The sequence below is a fragment of the Monodon monoceros genome, unplaced genomic scaffold (assembly GCF_005190385.1).
Source record: "Monodon monoceros isolate NGI ecotype Baffin Bay Population unplaced genomic scaffold, NGI_Narwhal_1 Super_Scaffold_22, whole genome shotgun sequence".
NCBI classification, from domain to species: domain Eukaryota; kingdom Metazoa; phylum Chordata; class Mammalia; order Artiodactyla; family Monodontidae; genus Monodon; species Monodon monoceros.
This window is the reverse complement of record NW_021703779.1, coordinates 14419970-14442992: the sequence shown is the minus strand read 5'-3', so window position 1 is coordinate 14442992 and position 23023 is coordinate 14419970. Positions and strand designations below refer to the sequence as shown.

The window sequence follows — 23023 nt, the reverse complement described above, 5'->3', positions numbered from 1 at the left end:
TAATAAGGCTTGCCACTTTTTTTTGAATGCTATAATATATTGCCGAAAAACCGAAATTCAGCTCAGGATCCCAGATACAGTGGCATTCACAAGTGTCAGTGGAATAGTTTTCCAATATGATGCATAAAACATGACAAGCAATTTTAAACTCTAATTTTTTTGTAAATCCTCATGAAAAAAAGTTTTACATAAATATTCCAATACTTTAATTATATATTTATCACAGTGTGGTCTCCCACCCAGTCTTGAGGAAGAAGAGCCCACACGCAGCTGGGAGTTTACAGAGGTATGGAGCGTTTTCATAAACGCAAACAGAGCCATCTGGACCAACCAGCACAGCCCTTCTGGAGCCGGTGATGGAGCCGGCACAGCAGCAAAGCACCGGGCACGCCACATGTGCAAGTCTGAACCAGGGCCCAGCTGATAAACACCAGCCAAATTTACGAAGCTCAGAGGCAACGAGAAGAGTCAAATTTAACTTAATTCCAAAATATTTGTGGAACTTCTGTTCACCTGGCCTCATAAAATATTATAAAGAATAGCTTTTCAAGGTTCTCTGGTCACTTACACCACATCAAGTAGAAAAATCTGAAAATAAAACACACAAGATGGAAATTCTCATATGCTCACACAACTGCTTAGACTGAAAAGGCATCTACATGAGGACAATAATTAGGAAATTGCTTTTTAAATAAGAGCCCAAACAGTGCGTAGTATGTGCCAGACACTATTCATTGTGCTTTTCATATAACTTACTTAATCTTCAAAGCAACAATAATCTAAGTTCTTTTCATTCTCTTAGTCTGATTTTTAAAAAATTCAAAAGATTAGATTTTTAAAATGCAAAAGTAGGAGCTAAAGGATGGCTATGGATAACAGTATGATACTATGAGGCATTAACTGTACTTACCATATATAGGAGAGTTCTGGAATGGAAAGCTTTGATTTGGTGAAGAAGTTCTTGGCCACAGAACCTGTCAAGAGCCATTGTTTAAATAAATCATGAATTACTTATCTAGAGCAGCTTTTATATTTATATGTAAATGAATCACCATTTTTTTCATTCAGCAATTCCTACCATATAACCACAAATATAACAATTATTCATCAAAGAAACTACGAATTGTGTGGCTAAAAGCAACATACAAACGGCTTTTAAAAGAGTATGTAAATTAGAATAGGGCAAAAGAACTAATGGCATAATACTTAATTATGACATGAAAATTATATGAATTCCTTCTTTGTATTTCCAAAAATCTGAAAAATTTACTAAAAATTCAAAAGATAACTATCAAAATTATCAAAGTAAAAATCTGTCGAGCACTTTTAATGAACGGATGCAAAAGTAATACACGATCATGGTAGGAAACAGCAAAAAAGAAAAACTAACACCATTAATCTCATCATACTAGAGATAAGACAGACATCTTGAGAAAGCGTTTCAGTGAGATTTAAGATCTCTTGGTGGCTCTTCAAGAATCGTATCCAGGAACCTCTTGCTACTTTCTTTATTCACTGCAAATTTACCAATATCAATGGAAATCAGGTAATCATTTCATTTTACATGTAACGTAGCTTCAAGTCCCAATTGCACTTAAAATGTTTAGACCCAATCCTTATTGAGATTGAAATTTTTATGCTTTCTGCTCTCAAAACAGTTTCACAATTCAAAAGCCTCAAGTCTAACACAAAGAACACTCAAATCAAAGCCCTAAACTCTATTCTAAACTGATAAAGTCAAAAATCTTTCCTTAGCCAGCACGAGACTTCTAACTGGCCTTGAAACAAAGGATTATAGTGGACCCTAAGGCAGACTTATTTTCCTTTGATAGATGAAGGATCAAAGACAAAGTACCCTATAAACGAATGAGCCTTCTCCCCAAGAGCATCCTGGAAATAATGCTGACCCAGGACTGTTGCCCATCCATGCAGCCTCCTTGCCTTGTCAAACATTTGTCAGAAATGTCTTGAAAGCCCATTTGCCGGCTATTTTGTACATAGAAAGGCATTCTCCCCTAATTTCATTCTTCTTTTTCCCTCCTGATCTCCTTTCTTCAAAGTATAATAGGCTCAAACCCACAGCTAGAGACCTGGCCTGGCCTTCACACAGTAGAGAGAGACTGTCGGCCCACGGTGTCCCAGAGTGGTTGGGCGGCACCCACAGGGAAGATGATGGCTAACGAGGTCAGAGAAGGAGCACTTGAGCAAGCCAGGTGCTCCCTCCTTCGGTGCTGACAGAAGTTCCAACAGGGAGCTGGAACCCTCGCCCCAGCCCCACCCTCAAGCAACAGAGAAACCCCAAACAAGCCTCCTTTCCTTGCTCTCTCCAGCCATTTTCAGATCCACCCGAGAGCCACATGTGGGGCAGAAGAGGTAGAAGGGAGGCTTAAAAGCTGTCAGCAGTCAAAGATCAAAACCATGAATCCAGACTTTTTCTTACAAGGGGTCTCTCAGCCCAGTAAACGACAGCTACCCACAGCATTGATCCATCAGTGACTGAATGTTAATACATCCAATATACACAGATCTTTAAAAAATAATAAAGACCAGTAAACCACTGTAAAAATGGATTGAGCTATGAGAGTTCAAAGAAATAGATGCAACTGACTCTTAATCATATTGAAAAAAAAATGTTCAACCTTGTTCGTGAGACATCTGTAAGTTAAAGCCACACAAAGACATGATTTCTTGCCTATCATCAGATGGGAAAAATACAAAAGTTCAATAACGTGTTTTGATAACAAGACTATGGGAAAACAGGCACCTCATACAATGCTGGTGGGGTGACAAAATGGCACAACCCCAAAGAAGGGGTGTTTTGCAAAATCACATTTGACCCGGTAATCCCACTTCCAAATTATCCAAGGATACACTAACAAAAATATAAAAAGACATATGCAGAAGGCTATTTACAAGAGAAATATATGTAATAGCAAAGGACTAGAAGTATTCCCAATAAAGAATTGGCTGAATAAATGACTGCACATTCACACAATCTGTAAGAAGAAACAAGAAATATCTCTACATACGACTACAGAGTAATCACCAGAATATATTAAGTGAAAAAAGCAAGGTGGAGGAAAGAGTAAGTAGTATGCTACCACTTATCTAAGAAAATATGGAGATAAGAACACACACACACACATATAGAGAGATATGCGCATACATGTATTTGCTTCTATTTTTAAAAACAGACAAATAAGCCATTAAACAAGATGTTTACCTATAGGAACAAGGAAGGAACAAGGTAGAGGAGACAGGGACAGGAACTAGACTTCTTTGAATGTAGCTTGTTTTGTAGACTCAACTTGAGGACTGTGTTAATATTTTATATAAGTAAAAAATTAAATTTTAAGAACACAATCCCTAAAACTTGAAATCAAAACAAATAAAACTGAAAAGCACAAAGTTGGAGAACTCTCACTATCCAATTTCAAATACTTACTATAATAATCAAGACAGTGTGGTATTGGCATTAGGCTAGACATACAAATCAGTGAAACAGAATTGGTAAAGAAATAAACCCTCACACTTACAGTCAGTTGAATTTTGACAGGGAACCTAAAACAATTAAATGGGGGAAAGAATAGTTTTTTCAACAAATGGTGCTGGGACAACTAGATATTCACATGCAAAAGAATGAATTTGAACCCCTACCCCATATCATATGCAAAACTTAGCTCAAATTGGACGAAAGAACTAAATATAAGAAATAAAACTGTAATATAGGGAATTCCCTGGCAGTCCACTGGTTAGGACTCTGCGCTGTCACTGCCAGGGCCCAGGTTCAATCCCTGATCTGAGAACTAAGATCCCACAAGCCACACGGCGCGGCCAATAATAATAATAATAAAAAAACAAAATTAATATGACCTTGGATTAAGCAATGGTTTCTTAGATATGACACCAAAAGCACACGCAACAAAAGAAAAAATAACCGGAACAGCAAAATTAAACTTTTTTGCTTCGCAAGATACCATTAGGAAAATAAAAGGACAAGCCACAGATTGGGAAAAGAATATTTACAAATCATATGTCTGAATACACAGAGAGCTCTTTCCACTCAACGATTTTTTTTAAAAAAATGGCAAAGTATCTGAATAGGCATTTCTCCAAAGAAGATATACAAATGGACAGTAAAAGCATGATAAGATGCTCAATGTCATTCTTCATCCAGAGAGATACCACTTCACATCCACTAGGACGGCTACAATCAAGAGATAAAAACAAGTGTTGGCAAGGATGTGGAGTAAGACACTACTGGTGGCAATGTAAAATGGTGCAGCCACTTTGGAAAACAGTCTGGCTAGTCCTCAAATGGTTAAATACAGAGTTATCCTATGATCCAGCAATTCCACTCCTAGGTATATATCCAAGAGAAATAAAAACATACATCTACATAAAAACTTGTACACAAACGTTCACAGCAGCATTATTCTTAACAGCCAAAACAACCCAAAAGTCAATCAACTGATGAACAGATAAATAAAATGGGGTCTATCCATACAATGGAATGATATTCATCCATAAAAAGGAACGAAGCTCTGGTACATACCGCAACATGGATGAACCTTAAAAACATTATGCTAAGTGAAAGAGGTCAGACACCAAAAAACACTTATTATGCAATTTCATTTATATGAACAGCCCAGAACAGGCAACTCTATAGAGAGAGAAAGTAGTTTAATGGTAACCTAGGGCTGGGGGGTGGGGAGAGCAGGAATGGGGAATAAATGCTAATAAGTAGGTAGTTTATTGGGGGGGAGGTGCTCTAAATCTAGATTGTGACTATACTACACTAAAATCATTGAATTGTATACTTTAAATGGGTGAATTTAGAGTATGTAAATTACATCTAAATAAAGATGCTTTCTAAAAAGGGACATCAACTAATTGCAATGTATGAACCTCTCCTGACCTTGATCAAACTATAAACTTTTTTAAAAGGCATTTGTGAGACAATTGGGGAAATCTGAACAAGACTTGATATTAAGTAATTTGTGGGGTTTTTTTTAATGTGCTAATGAGTTGTGGTTATGTTTTTAAAAGAGGCCTTATCTTTACAGATACATCCTGAAATATTGTCAAATGAAATAGTCTGGTAATTGCTTCAAAACCATCTAGGCTGAGAGAGGGTATAAATAAAACCAAACTGTGAGAGCTGACTGATAGGTACATAGGAGTTTGTTATACTAGCCACTTCAGTTGTGTCTGTATTTGAAATTCTGCAAAATGAAAAGGTTAAAAGAAAATAAAAACATTCCTAACAGCTGCCTATTTGTATTTGGCTAAATATCTGCATACACTGTGAAAAGAGTCACTTAAGCAGTGGGTACAGTTAGCAAGTGGCCAATAAATGCAATCTGGGTTCTGCTTTCTTTTAAAATCATGTTGTCAACGTTAATTTTTTGTATCTACAATATTCTGCCTTCAAATAAAGCCATTACCACCAACCAGAAAATGATATCTGCGTTTATACAGGTACATTTCAACTACGCACCTTATTTCACGAGAGAAAATTAATCTTAGTCCACACTGCGATATGTCAGCTTACAATTATCAAGGACATATTGTTATTCTTCACAATTGAAGTATAAAAAGGAAGTTTTATGAATTTGTCTTCCAGACTCTACTATTTCACTGTTTGTTTAGTCTTCAGCCGGGTGAAATGTAGGCACGTGGGAATTAAACCAGTTCCTCTCAGCTTGAATTTTGCATGAGAATTCAATAGGAATATGTATTTCTGAAGATAACCCAGAAGAACTAACATGTGGACATAAAAATGCTGGCCAATTTTCCTCCCATATTTTCTCTCAGAAAAACCAGAGGAGAAAGACTGCAGCCAAAGAAAACGAACATGAACTTGCACTCTAAGGTGTATATAACATAAGGAGACCTGTGACAGCAACTCTTTGGGAGGCTACACTATGTCCTTGCTGTAACACCAACATAGTGAGTATGCAATTAAAGGTGCGGCACTAATTTCAGGAACTGCTCCAGCTAATAAGGCACAGGATCTGAACCAGGATGCTCCGAATTCCCATTTAACCCCCCTTTGAAACGGAAACATAACTTTCCCAATATCACTGCCAAGTGTTTTTCTGCATGGTTTATAATTGATGAGACATTCAACCTCAGAGAAAAACAAACTAAAATCATAGAAGGTTGTTGTACTCATTTTGTGTGGACTATTTCTCAAGATGGGCGCTGTTATTTATGGGAGACAGTGAGCTGGGACCCGTGTTCTCACCCGCCAGACTTTGTTACCTGAAATGAAGGAACTCGGATCAGGCTGAAGGGACCGGAACTGGTTGACATAATACTCTCGCTGCTCTTCCGTTATCCTCCAGGGTTCATCTGGGTAACTACTGTTGTTATCCTGCAGTTCTCTCTCCACTGAAAAGGACTTTAAAAAGAAATCAATAAGCAGATGCTCACAGAATCTGTCTTTTGTGAAACAAAGTAGAAATATTACACCCAAGCATTATAATTTTTTTTCCTCAAGGGAATGAATTTAAACACCTTGTGAGTAGAATTTAATGGGAATGTAAACTTGTGAAGGTCAGACATCATGCTTTATACCTTTCTTTTGTATTTCCTAAAGTTGTTAACAGGTCTGAGCATGAAATATTGAACACTTGGGTGAGTGACAAAAGATTTTCCAATGCGATGAAGGGGAAAAAAATACAATCGTTCTTTTCTTCAAATATTCACCACATTTTGATCCTTTCAAATTAGTTGAGTAGATAGTAAGATAATCTAGATTCTTTTTAAACCATTTTTTTAAAATCTAGAACAGCTATAACCACACCATCTTTCTTTCTGAGGTATTCCCGTTGTATAAATCTGGGAATCAAAAGCTCCGAATCAAGTCCCACGTCCCCAGGTCCCACCTGAGTGGCAAGTCAGGATCACCAAACCTCTCCTTCCACATTTGTGAACTGGGGGTTCTACTTAGTAATAGAGCTGAGTGCAAAGATGGGCTGTCATGGTACCACAACAAACAGGGTAACAAGGGGTGCATCCGACCTGCCACTAGGGGGCATGCAAGTCAAATTTGAGATTTTAAGGATACAGAGAACCAAAGTAGTAGTGCAGGAGAAAAGAGCTCTGCTAAGCAATGGGGAAAGAAGCAAAAATGGTGATTCTGGAAGGAGCAGCACAGGGCTTTGTTGCATCCCTCCCATCTACCCTAAGGCTAAGGTGCTACTTGCCAAGGGCCACCTTCATGGAACTAAAAGGTAAACACAAGGAGGGTGAGCCTTTAAGACAAAAGGAGACTAGGAAAGAAGGGGAGAGGTATTACTACTAATACCCATCAAGGTGCCTGCTTCTGAATGAACACACTACCAAGGAATTAATCATTAGGAGGGTATTCTACTCACTATCCCCAGAAAAGACAGCAGACCGTCTCTGCCCCCTGCCTCAACCTCCCCAACAAACACACACCACATTCTGGAAGTAACTCTTCCCTGGAACACTTGGCTCTCCTCTGATGCCATTCAGAGAAGAAACAACTCTGTAAAAAGTTTGAGCTGTGATATGACCTTGAGATGCCATCTTTGAAGTTTGCATACTAGATGAGTTTCCACTAAATCTAAATCAAACCGTTTTTAAATGCCCTGAAAGTCACTATCCAGTAGTTAATGCCTTAAATTCATAGAGTGTTTTGAAATTTACAAAGCATTTCATACACCCCTATCTCACCTGAGCACCTCAAACATTTGAGAGGTAGACACAGCAGGTAGTAGTATCCTTTTCCCAGATGAGGAAACCAAGGCTCAGAGAGCTTAAGGGACATGCCCATATCCTTCACTGAACCTCTGCAGTCAGCAAATACGTGCCCACTTTTTTTTAATCTGTTGCCAAAATCTCCATGCTAGGTATTGGCTGCGCATTCCCTGGCGCTGACATGGAAGCTTCTACTCCCCTAAAATGCACTCTCCTTCCCACCTGGAACCGAAACTGCCATACCCAGTCGTTGCTGGTAGTGTCATCCCATAACCATCTGCTCACCCTATTTCCTCTCCCATATTACTTGACCCCTGAGTGGCATCAGTGGTCTCTTAGCAGGTCTCAAGTCTAATCTGACAGCAGGAATCGGAAATGGACAGGAGAAAGTGACCGATTCCTCTGCTTAAAAGCTTTCAGGATGACCTATTGCCCAATAAAACAAATCCCCCTCCTCCACCTGGCTTTTAGGGCCCTTATAATCCAGCCTCCTCCTTGGTCACTCATATCAGGCTTCTGATAGCCCACATGCTCTCTCCTCATGGGTCAGGTTTGCGTCTTCTCCCCAGACCACCCTTCCTCTGATCCCAGCCCACTCAAATCCTACCCATCTGAGTTTCCCTGGTAGTGCAGTGGTTGAGAATCTGCCTGCTAATCCAGGGGACATGGGTTCGAGCCCTGGTCTGGGAGGATCCCACATGCTGCGGAGCAACTAGGCCCGTAAGCCACAACTACTGAGCCTGAGCGTCTGGAGCCTGTGCTCCGCAACAAGAGAGGCCACGATAGTGAGAGGCCCGTGCACAGCGATGAAGAGTGCCCCCTGCTTGCCACAACTAGAGAAAGCCCTCGCACAGAAACGAAGACCCAACACAGCCAAAAATAAAATTAATTAATTAATTAATTTAAAAAAAAATCCTACCCATCCTCAAGTCCCATGGCCCCAAAGGACTCTCTGACGTACCTGCCAGGTCCACAGCCACCGCGGAGGCGCTACCTGCCCCCAACCCCCAGCTCAGCTTGGCTACGAAGATGGGTCTGGAACCACACGTGCACAGCATGGCCCACCTCATGCCCGGTCTCCCCCAGCTGAGTCCAAGTAAGTGTGGGTGGGCTCACAGTTGCTGGCCTCTGGGATGCTCTGGCACAGAAAGCTTTTCTCTAGCGAGAACAAGCTGCGCCAGATGCTCATTCTTGTGGATGTGGATAAAAAGTAGAAAGATCAACAAGCAGAGAAAGGAGACCCTGAGCAGATGCATAGCAGGGCGGGGGTGCCAAGCAAAGGCCAACTGGGACTTAAAGTCACAAGGGAGCAAGAAGTGAGCACAAGCAGAATCTGTGAGGAGCGCAAGTACTACAAAGAGTCCGGGGTGAGGGTGGCTGCTGGCAGCCAAAAGGCAAATGGACAGTGAAGTCTACTTCAACTAGTCTGTTCATGGCGGAACAAATGTGAATAACCAAGAACTCCCATTCCTGGGGACCACTGGGCCAATCCTCGTCTCTCATTTCTTGGATTCCCATGAGAACCCCAACCCCTTCCTCCTTCTCAAGAAAACTTAAGAGCTGACAAGGAGAATTCCTGCTCCTTAAAACCAAAAGTGCCAGGGCTTCCCTGGTAGCGCAGTAGTTAAGAATCCGCCTGCCAATGCAGGGGACGCGGGTTCAAGCCCTGGTCCGGGAAGATCCCATATGCCGCGGAGCAACTAAGCCCGTATGCCACAACTACTGAGCCTGCGCTCTAGAGCCTGCGAGCCACAACTACTGAGCCCACGTGCCACAACTACTGAAGCCCGCACACCTAGAGTCCATGCTCCGTAACACGAGAAGCCACTGCAGTGAGAAGCCTGCACACCACAACAAAGACTAGCCCCCACTCGCCGCAACTAGAGAAAGCCCGTGTGCAACGACAAAGACCCAACGCAGTCAGAAATAAATAAAATAAAATTTAAAAGTGCCTTCCAACAATGAGAGAGGGCATGTGAACACCAGGCAACCCGTACCTGGTGTGGCCCTTCTACCAGCCTGCCCAAAACATCTTAACCTACCCCCATCTCTTTCCCCTTGCTTCTCACTGCATGTTTTGATAAATCAAGTGATTTGAGCATCTTAGAAAATATGAATCCTTACTATAAGTATGCTAAGTATCACACAGTTTCAACATTTAAAGTGCTGTTTCTTACATATCTTCATTCAGGTTTCAATCTGGAGGGCGAGAACCATATCATCTTAGCCTTCATTCTGCACATAGGCCCTAGCAGGCTCAGCACAGACACTACAAAAGTCGGGTGGGGGCCGCTTATTGACGGGCTCTAACAACTTCAGGGGTATGTCTTATGCTGAGAGAGATGCAAAAACACTACTCTATGCTGCGTGTAACGAAAGAAAGCCCATGAGTCCATTTCATATTTTATTTTATTTTTTTAAAGAATAACTTGATTTTTTTTTAATATTTATTTATTTGGTTGCACCAGGTCTTAGTTGCGGCAGGCAGGCTCTTTAGTTGCGGCATGCATGTGGGATCCAGTGGGATGGAACCCAGGCCCCCTGCACTGGGAGCGCAGAGTCTTATCGACTGCACCACCAGGGAAGTCCCCATTTCATATTTTAAAGTTTGAGATCTATCAACAGACGTCCCTGTCGGTCCCATGGTCTGATCTCTATGGAGAGGTTTCAAGTTCCTTATTCATTAAGTGAGTGATTTCAGAGACAGGTGGAAGGGGCGGATCACATTCCACGTTCCCTGAAGCCGAAATATTCCAAAAGAAAGCTAATCTATACTACAAGAAGCCAAATGATGTGAACTTTGCTGCAGAAACACTGACCTGCTCATTCATTCATTCATTCATTCACAGACACTTATTCAACATCACCAACATCCCAGACACTAGTCACTAGGGATACTCTCTGATGGTCAAACACATTCTTTTTCCCAGGAAGCCTAGAGTCCAGTGAGGGAGAAAGACGGGCAATCGCAAAACAGTGAGGTGTGAGCTGTGGTGAGACAGGGAACTCTGGAGCTCCGCGGCTGGGAGTCGTTCCACCGACCGCCCGCATCCGTATCACCTGGGGACTCGTCAGAAATACAGAAGCCCAGGCCCTACCCCACACCTAGTGAATCATCAATTCTGGGAGTGAGGCTCAGGCATCTGCGATTTAACAAGCACTCTAGATGATACAAAGCACACTCAAGTCTGAGAAGCAGTGCTACAAAACATGCAGGGCAAGGCAAGGAAAAGGAACAGCATTTGCAAAGACACCTTAAAATGCCAGAAAATAGCCATCTCCTGAAAGTAGCTTGGTTGAGCTACATACAGATAGAATGGGCTGACAGTGCAGAGGAGATGCGAGTGGAGTTGCCTCAAGACGGTCCAGGCCAGCGGTCCTCAACCTTTTTGGCACAGGGACCAGTTTCGTGGAAGACAATTTTTCCACGGACCGGGGGCGTGGGGCGGGGAGAGGATGGTTCAGGCGGTAATGCGAGCGATGGGGCGCGGTGGGGAGCGGCAGATGAATCTTTGCTCCCTCGCCCGCCACTTACCTCCTGCTGCGCGGCCCAGTTCCTAACAGGCCTCGGACCGCTACCGGTCCACAGTTCAAGGGTTGGGAACCCCTGGTCCAGACCATGAAGGTTCAGGTGCACCAGGTTAAGGGCTTTAAACTGTATCTAGAAGACAATCGGGAGCCACAGATAAGTATGACACAGGCCAATGAAATAATCAGATTTGAGTTGCAGAAAGATCACTTCAGTGAGGAGAATGGAACGGAAGACTAAAGGTCAGAAGACCAATTAAGGCCATATCGGCAACCCCGGCCAGAGGTCAAGGTGGCCCAGAGGTAGGGAGGGCTATGAGGGGAGTAAGAGAAAAAAGCCACAGGGCCCCCACCAGATGAAGGCCCATTCCAGCAGCGGGATGGCAGCTTGAGACCTCTCTGGCAGCAGCTAGGGGGCCATCTCCTCCAAATAAACCCATAAGGCAACCGTAACAAAGACCTGAAATCAGTCACCTAAGAGAGAATGTCTAATTGCAAAGACTGGAGGCACTGAGCAATGGGGGCGGGGGAACGATGGAGCCTTGGACTTCCGAGGAGAAGCCGGAACCAGGAAGAGACCCACCTCCGTGTGCACCCAACAGGAGCCCCAGTTCCACTCCAGCTGTAGTGATTTGCTTGGCTGGGTGGAGATTTTTGCTACTTGGTGCCAATTTTGAGCTCTACCAGCGTTTTTAAGAAAATATAAAAGGAGGGAGAGAGAGAGAGAACAAGAGAGACAGAGAATCTTCCACATCTGTGTGCTTAAGCCTCATACATATGGTTCATTATACAGTTTCTCTAGACACAGGAGAATTAGATTTGCTTATATTTAAAACATTCAAACCCTTGGTTTTGTTTCAAGTGAAATGCAAATATCTGGCACTGCAACTCGTTATCTCTGGGGAATACAGGCTGTTTATAATGAAAGAGACTTCAAAAGACTCATTAAAAAGTAATACTATTGGGCTTCCCTGGTGGCGCAGTGGTTGAGAGTCTGCCTGCCGATGCAGGGGACACGGGTTCGTGCCCCGGTCTGGGAAGATCCCACATGCCACGGAGCGGCTGGGCCCGTGAGCCACGGCTGCTGGGCCTGCGCGTCCGGAGCCTGTGCTCCGCAGCGGGAGAGCCCACAACAGTGAGAGGCCCACGTACCGCAAAAAAAAAAGTAATACTATTAATAAAATCTCAAAAGGTGACATTTACCCCTGAAGTATCTTAAAATCAAACATAGATGAAAAGTATGAATTGCAAGGAAGCACTACTGTCAGGGAGAACTTAAGAAGGGGGTGTGTATTGTTTCAACCACAGAACATTTCTCTTTAGAATATAACCCCACCCTGGAGGCCTCCTGTCAATGCTGCCTTAGAGTCCAGCCACTTCACCTAAGGGTGCGATGATCTTTGTTAGAACAACATCCTTTTGGTGCCTTAGCAAATAAACTGTCTGGGGGAGGAAAACCTCCTAGCAAGCCCACAGTGACTCTGTGAGGACACCTCCCCTGCCAACGACCTTTTGGAAATAAGAACACCGTACTGCGACCATTGATCAAAGCATGATCTCATGAGCAAAGATATGAGAAGACTCAACCACCCTAAAGGGGAAGACTGGCTCACAGGCTGGTAAGACTAGAGCATAGCCCAAGTGACAATTAAGCTGCCTACAGAAAGATCCGAGGATTGATCCGTCATGGGGCAGAGAAAAAAGAAGAGTCAGGGAAGCAAACGATAGCCGTGCTTCTATGTGCGGTTATGGTGGCTGTCCTCTGACCACTCACGCCCTACATGCCTGGTGTACAGGTGTCACCGAGTGGCTGCCCAGCCAGTAATGACATTTTCCAGCCCTTCCTGCAATTAGCCACAGCCATGCAACTGAGTTTTAGCCAATGCAGTGGGAGCACAAGTGACCTGCACCACTGCCAGGCAGGCCTAGCACCCCGTGGTCCTCCTCTACGCTTGTCCCCATCAGCCCACTGAGAAGGGGCGGCACAGCCACAGGACAGAAGCAGCCTGTCAGCTGAATCACCATGTGGGGGAAAGCTGCCTGCCAATCTGTGAGATGAGTGAGAAGCAGACCTGCTGTGGGAAGTCATTAAAATGCGGGGCTTATTTGTTAGAGCGGCTGTTACTCCAACCAACCTACCCTTCAAGCGAGGCCCAAAGGAAAGGCACACCTGCTTAGCGCCAACAGCACAGCCACTCCTGCATTGAAGACGAAGCATGAAGCCATCTTCCTTTTGTAATCTGACCACCTAATGACCTGAGACCGCTCTGAGCCCAAAAAGCTTTCTAATTTGATTGTTCACGAAGACTGTCTTCAGGGACAGCATGTGGATGCATCTTTACAGCCGTCTTTCTATGCTTGGTTAATATGAGTTTGATAGGAGATTCTCAGGGAGGAAGTACAGAGTAAAGAGAAAAGACGGTTGTGGTAAAACTGGGAAAAACTGGGAAATGGGGAATGAAGAAAGGAGCTAAAGAAGGAGGTGGAGCTCTGCGATTTTGTTTTTCACATTCGACTGTTCCGTATCATACTCTATAGCCTCATTTATACTGTTTCCCACCTCACTCTCATTCTAATGTTAAGGCCCGTGCGGACAGGAAATTTTGTCTATTCTGATAACAGCTATACCTCAGAGCCTAGAAAAGTGCCTATCACATGGGAAACACTCAAAAGACGTTTGGCGAATAAGTGAACAAATAAAATAAACAAATGATGGGACAAGCTGTCAATTCTGACTCATAGACAGAATGGTTAACCTGAGCCCTCCTATAATGACTGGAGCTGAAGTTTAGATGCACTTACCAAACAACTGTCACCCAAGAGTGTAAAGGCTGGGCCCTCTCCCTTACCTATGAAATCAGAGGGGGAAGAAAACTTTTTTTTTCTTTTTATTTTAAAATACTATAGATTCGCTGAAAGTTGCAATAAATAACTTCTGTTTTTACCTGTAGCAAAGTTAGTTACAATTAAATCCTAATAAAGCAATTCAACTTTATCAGTTTCTTCGTGGAAATAAATTCACAAAGATGCCTTTAATCACATACTGCCAAACTTACTTAGGGATCTAATCTCAACAGCTTAGAAGGCTAAAGCCCAGACTATAGGAATCTCTGAGGCTAATGAGCAATGCACAGTTGCTGCTTATTATGATAAACTAAATTTTTTAGATGATCACCACAGACATCAGAGAATGTCAGATAACATGTATTCATTACGTGCCAGACACTGTAAGCACCTAATACACAGGATCTACTTTCATCTTCACAACAACCCTGCAAAGTAGGTCCCATTAGTCCCATTTTGCAGAACAGGAAGCTGAGGATTAGGAAAGGGAAGTGACTTACCAAGACCACACACCTAGTAAATGGTAGAGTCAGAACATGAACGGAGTCCAGAGTGTATACTCACTCAGCGAGCTCTGTGGTTCCCCCCTCTTAACCATCCATCCATCCTTTAGCCATGCACCATTTCCTTTTAAGAACTAACCTCACTGTAATGCCTAAAATACTGCCGCAATTCTGCAGATTGAGGATCTGAGTTGAGGATACAAATATCCTATACTTCCACTTCCCCCTCCATTACCTAGTTTAGTTGTAGATTTGGGCCAGTGAACTATTAAATCATACAGACAGAGCACCATCTTATTTCTCACATAACTTTTGCTTATAAGCATCTGGCATGTTTTCGCATCAGGAAAGAACCCTGTAGAGAGCCATACAATACAGATATTAAATCACTGCGCTGTTATTTTAGTATGTGGCACTAACACTATTTTGATTAACAAAAGAAATGCTTATGAGTAATCACTGTCTCCAATTCTTCCACCGGGAGCCAAGATCTCCTGCTCAGAAGGGCATTTTTCCTTTACGATTGTCAGGATTTTGCTCTCCGCTTAGAGGGGAAGAGCAGGAGAAAGCAAGAAATCAGCAGTAAGAAGAGCCTTGGATGAGGCTGCGGGCTTCCGGTGCTATTACACTAACGTGCCAGCACCATCCTTGCTGATGAGGTCAAGGCTGCCTGCCTCTTCCCTACTGTCGTCCCCTTAACACTCAAGGCAGCCTGAGGTCAGATGGGAAACAGATGCACCAAGAACTCAGGCTGAATCCACGGAATGCTTTAGAGAGTGAGGCTACAGACTGGAGGTGCAACAAGAGTGCAGGTTCTGGGGCTTCCCTGGTGGTGCAGTGGTTGAGAGTCCGCCTGCCGATGCAGGGGACGCAGGTTCGTGCCCCAGTCCGGGAGGATCCCACATGCCGCGGAGCGGCTGGGCCCGTGAGCCGTGGTCGCTGAGCCTGTGCGTCCAGAGCCTGTGCTCCGCGACGGGAGAGGCCACAACAGTGAGAGGCCCGCGTACCGCCAAAAAAAAAAAAAAAAAAGTGCAGGTTCTGGAGGCAGACAGGTTTGGGTTCAAATCTGGTATGGTCACTTACTCACCATGAGACCTGGGTCACTTACTTCACTTCTGAGCCAACAGTTCCCCACCTACCTCTCCGGCCTCACCTCCCCACGACTCCAGGCTCCAGCCACACCAGCCCTCTTCCAGTACTCCATGCTACACGGGGCACAAGGGCTCACTAGACACGGGCTCCACCCCCTCTTAGCATAACGCCCTGCACTGCAGACAATGGCTACATAAAAACTACACCTTCTGAACACCTCTGCTGTTAGAATGCCACACTGGAGTCAGGTTCCACTAAACACGCCCACGGAAGACATGAAGAACCGAGTCGCACGGTGAAAGAGGCAGGGAACACATGGTTCACTCTGCCAGCCTTGGTCATGCAGGTGGGGCACCGGGGTGAAAGCTAGGGCAGCAGTTGCCCCATTCCACAGCTCTGCTCGCGGCAGAGGCGAGGCTTCCTTAGCTACCAGTTCTGCTGTGGGGTTTAGGAATTGTTCCTGCAATCTCAGAACACAGTCTGAATTTTCAGTCCTTCCAAAGAGTTGGCAGGCTCTCCACACCCCTTATTATAAATCCCTATTTGCTTCAGCTAGTCAGAGTAGATTCTGGTGTCAACAGTGAAGCATGCCCTTTGTCCAGACTTTTCCTGGGGTGTGAGACACCCCTCTCCTCACCTCCCAGCACCATCCCTCCAAGTCCTCCTTCACAGCTTAGCCCAGCATCACTTCTTCAGGGAAGCCTCCCTTCACTTTCCAGCCCCAGGGCCGATTTCTCTGTTATATGCTATCCAACTGCTCTCTTGCCTTCAGGGCAATTGTCAGTTTTCCATTATACATGCAGAGGCAGGATCATGCGATTCCCATCCATCTCCCCCGCTCGACTGCTCCTCGACAGCAGGGACCATGTTTGTCATCCTCAGGGCATGCTGGCATGGCGGCTGACCCACAGAGGCCACTTAGTAAGTACTTCCCAATGGATGAGTCGAGGACACAACCTGGCAGGCAGTCCACACTGCAATCAAGACTGCTGGGAGGACGAAAGGGCACAGACTAGTGAAGAGGCCGGCACAGCACAGGGCCCGGAGAAGCACTCTGTCGGCAGTGCCTCTTGCTGGGACAGATGATGGGGAGCATGACATCGCCTGCTGCCCTGAGATCGGGGGATACTGATGTGCTTAGGGGTAAAATGGTGCCCCTGTAAGGGAGCCTTTCCTGTTCACACCACACTATCTACTGAGACCAAAGGGTCCTAGGAAACAAACACCACACTCCCTTCCAGCTTTACAAAGTACTGACACCAGGAGTTCAACTAGGTGTTTTCAGTTATATCCAAGAGGCTAATTCAGAGGCACCTTGTCTACCAAATCAGTGCGGGCCCTAGCTACTAGCAAGAAAGTTCTGGACACCATAAGCCTTTAATGAAATGCTCACAGCTGGGGTGGAAAAGCAACACTGACCCCACAAATAAAATGTGCTTATTTGCTTTCATCTAACCAACCTGTCTAACCCCATGGATGCTAGAATCCTAATGTGTACCAGCCTACCATTCTTACGTTCCCCACCGCCTCTAAGCATGGATTCTGAAAGGCCTTAAGGCGGCACCCCAATCAGTCATGATATTTACTGAATCAATATCTTTGTCCCATAAACATCCTTCAATCTCTATCACAGGCACCCTCCTCTTATATCCTAGAGTCACATTTCTTTCAACGATCCAGTATCTCTTCACTATTCTCATCTCATAACACAGAACATTTTTGCCTTTCATGTAGAACTGTCTCCCAGTGAAGAAACCAGGTGACTGCCATCACTTTAATCATTAAGAAGTGTGGGTACATGGGGAGCACCTGGGGAATACCATAAGCGACAGCTACAGAAGATTTAGGCTGAGAAAAGTAAATTTCAGTATCATTCAATAAAACGTTTCAAAAATAAGGGACAGAAAATCTGAAAAAGAATTATAAGTAGATGAAGGAAATAAGCAGGAAAAAGAGGCTGGATGCTATGAAAAATAGGACCTCTTTGTGGTAATAACAGTGACCACTGGGATATCTGTGTGTTCTAGGTAGATTTGGGGAAGTAGAACACATCAACCTTTCACCCCTTAGGAGATGACCAAACTCCATCTAGGGTTTCAAATCAAATAGGGAGTGAATCTGGTAAAACAAGATGTCAAACTGGGAGCAAGTCACATGCATTCTGATAAATTTTATCAAACCAGTTCTTCCTGTTACACACAAAGGCAAACACACATATACCCTCTCCCTCCCTCCCTGCTGTCCCTCCCTCCCTCCTCCTCCTCCCCCCTTTCCCCTCACCCTTCCATTTCAGTCAGAGAAAGAGAATTTAGTTGTCTGAGCAATGCTGAGAGGTACACACACACACACACACACACTGTGGTGACTTTTACCATCCCTAAAACAGAAAATTTTCCCAGCCCTAACCTCTAGCCATAAGCTAATTCAACTTTACTGCCATAAAGGTAGAAACAAGAAATCAGTGCCAGTGGGCCTGGGGCACTCCAGAACCAAAGAGAAGTGGGGTCCCTAACCTCCTCTAAGGGCATCAGGGGCCCAGGACCTCCTCTCCACCACACAAAAGAAGTGCTAATTAAAACTACACCAAGATTTCATTTTTCACCTATCAGATTGGCCAAGATCCCTAAGTTTCTTAGCACACTGCGTTTGCATGGGTATGAGAAAATACACACTTTCACACATTTGTTAGTAAGTGTGTAAATGGCCACCGCCTCCAATTTGAAAATCTCTACCAAAAATTTAAAATGTGTAGCCATTTCACCCAATTATTCCATTTCTAGGAACTATTCCTACATATATACAAACACTGTGATTGCAAGTTCTAGCTACTGATCAGAGGGGACTGGTTACATGATTTCTGGCAGATGTACACAAGGAAATACTATGCATTCGATAAAACCAAAAAGATGAGGACATACTCTGTACTCTTACAGGCTGTTATTAAAGCTTATTGATAAGTAAAAAAATGCAAAGTGCACAACAGATGTATAGTACGCTACCACACATGTAAAAAAGTGGAACTATATATTTTGCATATATTATATATAATTACATATAAGAATACCTATATTCACTTGCATATGCATAAAATAATCCTCTAATGATACAAAAGAAATGGGTCATGTCAAGTGCCTTGGGATGGGGAACTGGATGGCTGGGAGAAAGAGTGGGAAGGATACTTTTCTCTCTGTACCCTTTTGTATCTTTTGAATTTTTTACATTTTCAAAAAATTTTTAATTGCTCTGAAGAACAAGAGTATCTGAAAGCTCACAGCCCATGATCCAATAAAATAACAGCATGGTGTTTACTGCAGAATCTGAAACAAGCAACCAAAATCTTCGGGCGCTTTGGCTGCCGCCTAGTGAGGAGGGAGATCATCACTAGGCGGTGTTTGGGCTCCAGCCACTCGGGAGAACGGCACGTGGTCGGCCTGCAACCTGAGGACTAGTGGAAGTGGCCCGGTGCTGGAGGAGACGCGGGGAGCTTCACAGGGGGCAAAGTCAGAGCTCGCAGAAAAGGGGCGAGGGGAAAGATTCCTAAGTAAGGGGGAAAGGCCTGAGGCCCTACTGAAAAAAAAAACCCAACCCACACACAGACCAAATGATGCCTTGCTAGGGGACATCCCAGACCCTGAAAGAGCCGCCACAGGCTGGCTACCTCCTGGATCATCCCCCCGTGCTGAGCATCAGGGAAGGGAACCACAGAGGCTGGGACAGGACCTGGTGTGCCCTACTTGCTTCCTGCTTCTTTCTGCTCCAAACTCGGAGCACCAGCTCCCTTATGACTCAACTCTCAGTCACCTCACTTCATCCCACCCCAATCCTTCGCCACAATAATCTCTAGTTTCTAGTCTCCTTGTCCTCCTGGCATGCTGGTCCAGTCTACCTATAAAATAGCTTTCCCACCACAGAAAGTTCTCTCAGTGCAGTGTCAGCCTCCCAGAAAGACTGTTTCTCCCTGTTCCCATCAAAACTCTTAGAATGAACAATTCACTTGTGGTGACTATCAATTCTCTCCGGATTTATGCCAACGCCACTCCAACAGAGCGTGGGGGTATTCATTTCTTTCACCACCCATGACACGGTCTTTGCTATTTAGATCCACACCAAAAGGAGCAAAGGAGCAGACAGTACCCATCTCTGGCCATAAGTACCTATGGGCTAGGGTAGGGGGGCACGGCAAGAAATTGAGATTGAGTGAGAATGAGGGGAAAAAGGAGACAACTAAGTTAAATACATGTTTTTCAAGTTGCAGACTTTTAGATTTATATGGTGGCTGGCTACCAATGTCTAACATCTCCTCCTATACCTGTTCATCAGAAAACTTTCACTGAAAACATAGCCAAACCCCCAATTAGAATGGCACGATGATAAAGTTCTCTAAATTCTGTTTGTCATTATTTTGTCTTTGAAATAAGAAGAGCACCAAGTATTGAGAATTTGCCCCCAAAAGACTGTTAAGTTCATCCTTCCATAAAGAGAAAAAAAAAAAATCACAGCATGTATGTTTTGGGTTTAAAAAGTAAGTGTGAAAAAAAAAAGTAAGTGTGTTTGGTTTAAAATAAAAGATATTTTTTAGTGGGATCTGGCTGGAAGGAAACTGCATTTCCCAAACCAGTCTCCCTAAAGCCAGGTAAAGGTATACTGCATATATTAGATATATAAGGATACCTGTATTTGCTCATATACGCATAAAACATTCCCGGGATAATACAAAACAAACAGACCACACTGGCTGCCTTTGGGAAGGAAAACCAAGAAAGATCAGACGCCCATCCCTCCAGCTGATCCTCACGGATAAATGAGCGGACGAGCAATGAACTGCTTTTTAAGAATGAAAATACGTTAACCTCACACGTACAAGAAATATTAGAAAGTTCTCACACTTCGTGTTATCAATGGAGAAAAAGCATAGATGAATTGAGACAAAGGAGAAAACCCAGAAGGCAAGACCGAGGCTGAAGAGTAAGGTTCCCATGCAGAGAACACTGACTGTGTGGGAAACACTGGGCAGCTGTGCGGGGCCTGCTGTGGCTACGGGGGTGCGCAGGGGCCCGACACCAGCGCCCCGAGAGCCGCGGGTGATCTGCTGGGAGCAGTGGGCAGAGAGGGACAGGCTTCAATCAAGAGGGCAGGAGGATCACATTCGTGTTTTTTAGGAGGATTTTTGTCCAAGACGAGGATAACGGATTTGAAGAGGCCAGTGGTGGAAGCAGCAAGAAAGAGTCAGAGGCTGACAGATTAGATTAGGTGACAGAGGGCAGCATGAACTGAGGAAGTGCAGAGAAACGGACAACGGAGATAGGTATTTAGAAAGTGATATGGCTAGTACTCAGTAGCCGATGGGCAGACGGGATGAGAGGGGCATCAGAAACAGCCAGCCGTGTACTGGCCCACGTGCCAGGGGCATGGAGCCAGGGGCAGGAGGGTGAGAACTGCTTTTGTGGGAAAAGACACGTTTAAAGTGACAGTGGGGGGACTTCCCTGGTGGTCCAGTGGCTGAGACTCCGTGCTCCCAATTCAGGGGGCCCATTTCAATCCCTGGTCGGAGAACTAGATCCCACATGCATGCCGCAACGAAGAGTTCGCATGCCGCAACTATCACTTAAAAAAAAAAAAAAAAAAAGGATCCCACATGCCACAACGAAGATTCCGCACGTGGCAACAAAGATCCCACGTGCTGCAACTAAGACCTGGGGCAGCCAAATAAATAAATAAATAAATAAATAAATATTTAAAAAACAAAAAAAAGTGACAGTGGGACATTCAAGTGAAGACATCTGGCAGGTGGTGAGATGTGGCCATCTGGCTCCATGTAGCTAAATAGTAACAGAGTGAGAACTAGACCCAGGGATCCCCAACACACAAGGGGCAGGTGAAGGGGGGAAATTGAAATGAAAAGCTTAGGAAGAGGCAGTCACAGAAGCAGGAGACAAACCAGGAGAGGACAGTGGGAGCAGGAGGGTCAATTCTAAACCCACGCCAGCAAAATCACAAACGACTACGTGACCTACGTGGTTAGGATCACTTGTGAACAGTAAACCACAAAATGACCTATCAACACACCACGACAGAGAAGCAGGAAAGAATATTTACCATTTCTTTACACACCACTGTCAACCACCCACCAACATAGGATGTGCTCAGTATCTGAAATTTCAAGGGGAAAAACATCCAACACCTGAACGAAAAAATCAAAACTGCGAAAATATTAAGACTGTTCATTCCAATGGCTGGGACTGAATTCCACATAAGCACCTCTGAAATGCCAAGCCCATGAGCTGCAACACTGCTGACCCAGAGTCCCTAAAAGTCTTCCCCCGTTCCCAGAGGCCACCCCTCTTCCAATCAGGCAGGCAGGACTTGAATACAAGGCCACAGAGGAAGCTAGGAGAGAGCGAGGCTGCCATCAGCCCATGCGCATGGCAACATGGGGAATGAGTGACCCCGGCCCAGCCTAGCATCACACCCAATCCCTATTAATCCCCTACCACCAAAATCTTCCACTTTACATCCTCTCATCTACATGGCTAACTCAGGTTGGCATTTTGCTGTCTGGGACATGGAGTTCAACCAAACCAAGTTGAAAGGAGTAAGAAGGAAACCTAAGAACTGAAGAAAGAAAAACACATCAGCCATGAAAACCACAGACTGCTGTCCCGAAAAAGGCCCCTTGCTCTCATGTTAAACAGAAGGCAATGCTCCAAACAGGAGGGGGGACCTACACTGACACCAAACAAACATTAAGGGAATCAGACTGCTGCACAGTATTACAATGGTCTGTTAAATCCATTCCAGCTCATTCGTGTTACAGAAAAGAGAAGGAACTTGCCCAAGGGCATGCAGAGTGTGCCTGGACCTGGGTGAGAACGTGTCTGGCTTTTCTGCACAATCCCATGAGTCCTTCTAATGGCCAATGGCTGCCAAATACTTCTATCCAGCCCCAGCTCTCCCCAGAGCTCCAGCCCCATATATCCTACCAACTCCTTGACACGTCCTCTTGGCTGTCGCTAAAGCTCAAATTCCAATATGCAACACCGATCTCATGATCTTGCCTCAATACTCCCAACACTAGCTTTTCATTCAGGGCTTCTAGGCTTAACAGATGACATCACCATCCATGCGGTTCTTGAGACAAAGGCCAGGAAATCGTGTCCAGTGTTTGAACTCTAGCCCTACCAGTTCCTAGCTGTGACCGAAGGCAAACTAAGTAAGGTCTTTATACTTCAGGTTTTGTCATCTGAAAAATGGGATAATGACAGGAATTACCTCCTAAGATAGCTCTGAGCACTGCAAGAGAGGTGTGTATAAAGTGCTAAGCTCAT

The 23023-nt window shown here is 44.4% G+C and overlaps 1 protein-coding gene across 2 annotated transcripts in view; it reads right to left on the bottom strand.

The window, feature by feature from the left end:
* Positions 1–23023, bottom strand: part of REPS2 (RALBP1 associated Eps domain containing 2) — a 233805-nt gene that overhangs the window by 116709 nt on the left and 94073 nt on the right. For both annotated transcript variants that reach the window (XM_029239934.1, XM_029239935.1), the window contains exons 6-7: positions 6268–6406; positions 911–974 (exon numbers count right to left, since the gene is read on the bottom strand). In XM_029239934.1, coding sequence (XP_029095767.1) covers positions 911–974; positions 6268–6406 — 203 coding nt within the window. The remainder of the gene's footprint in view (positions 1–910; positions 975–6267; positions 6407–23023) is intronic.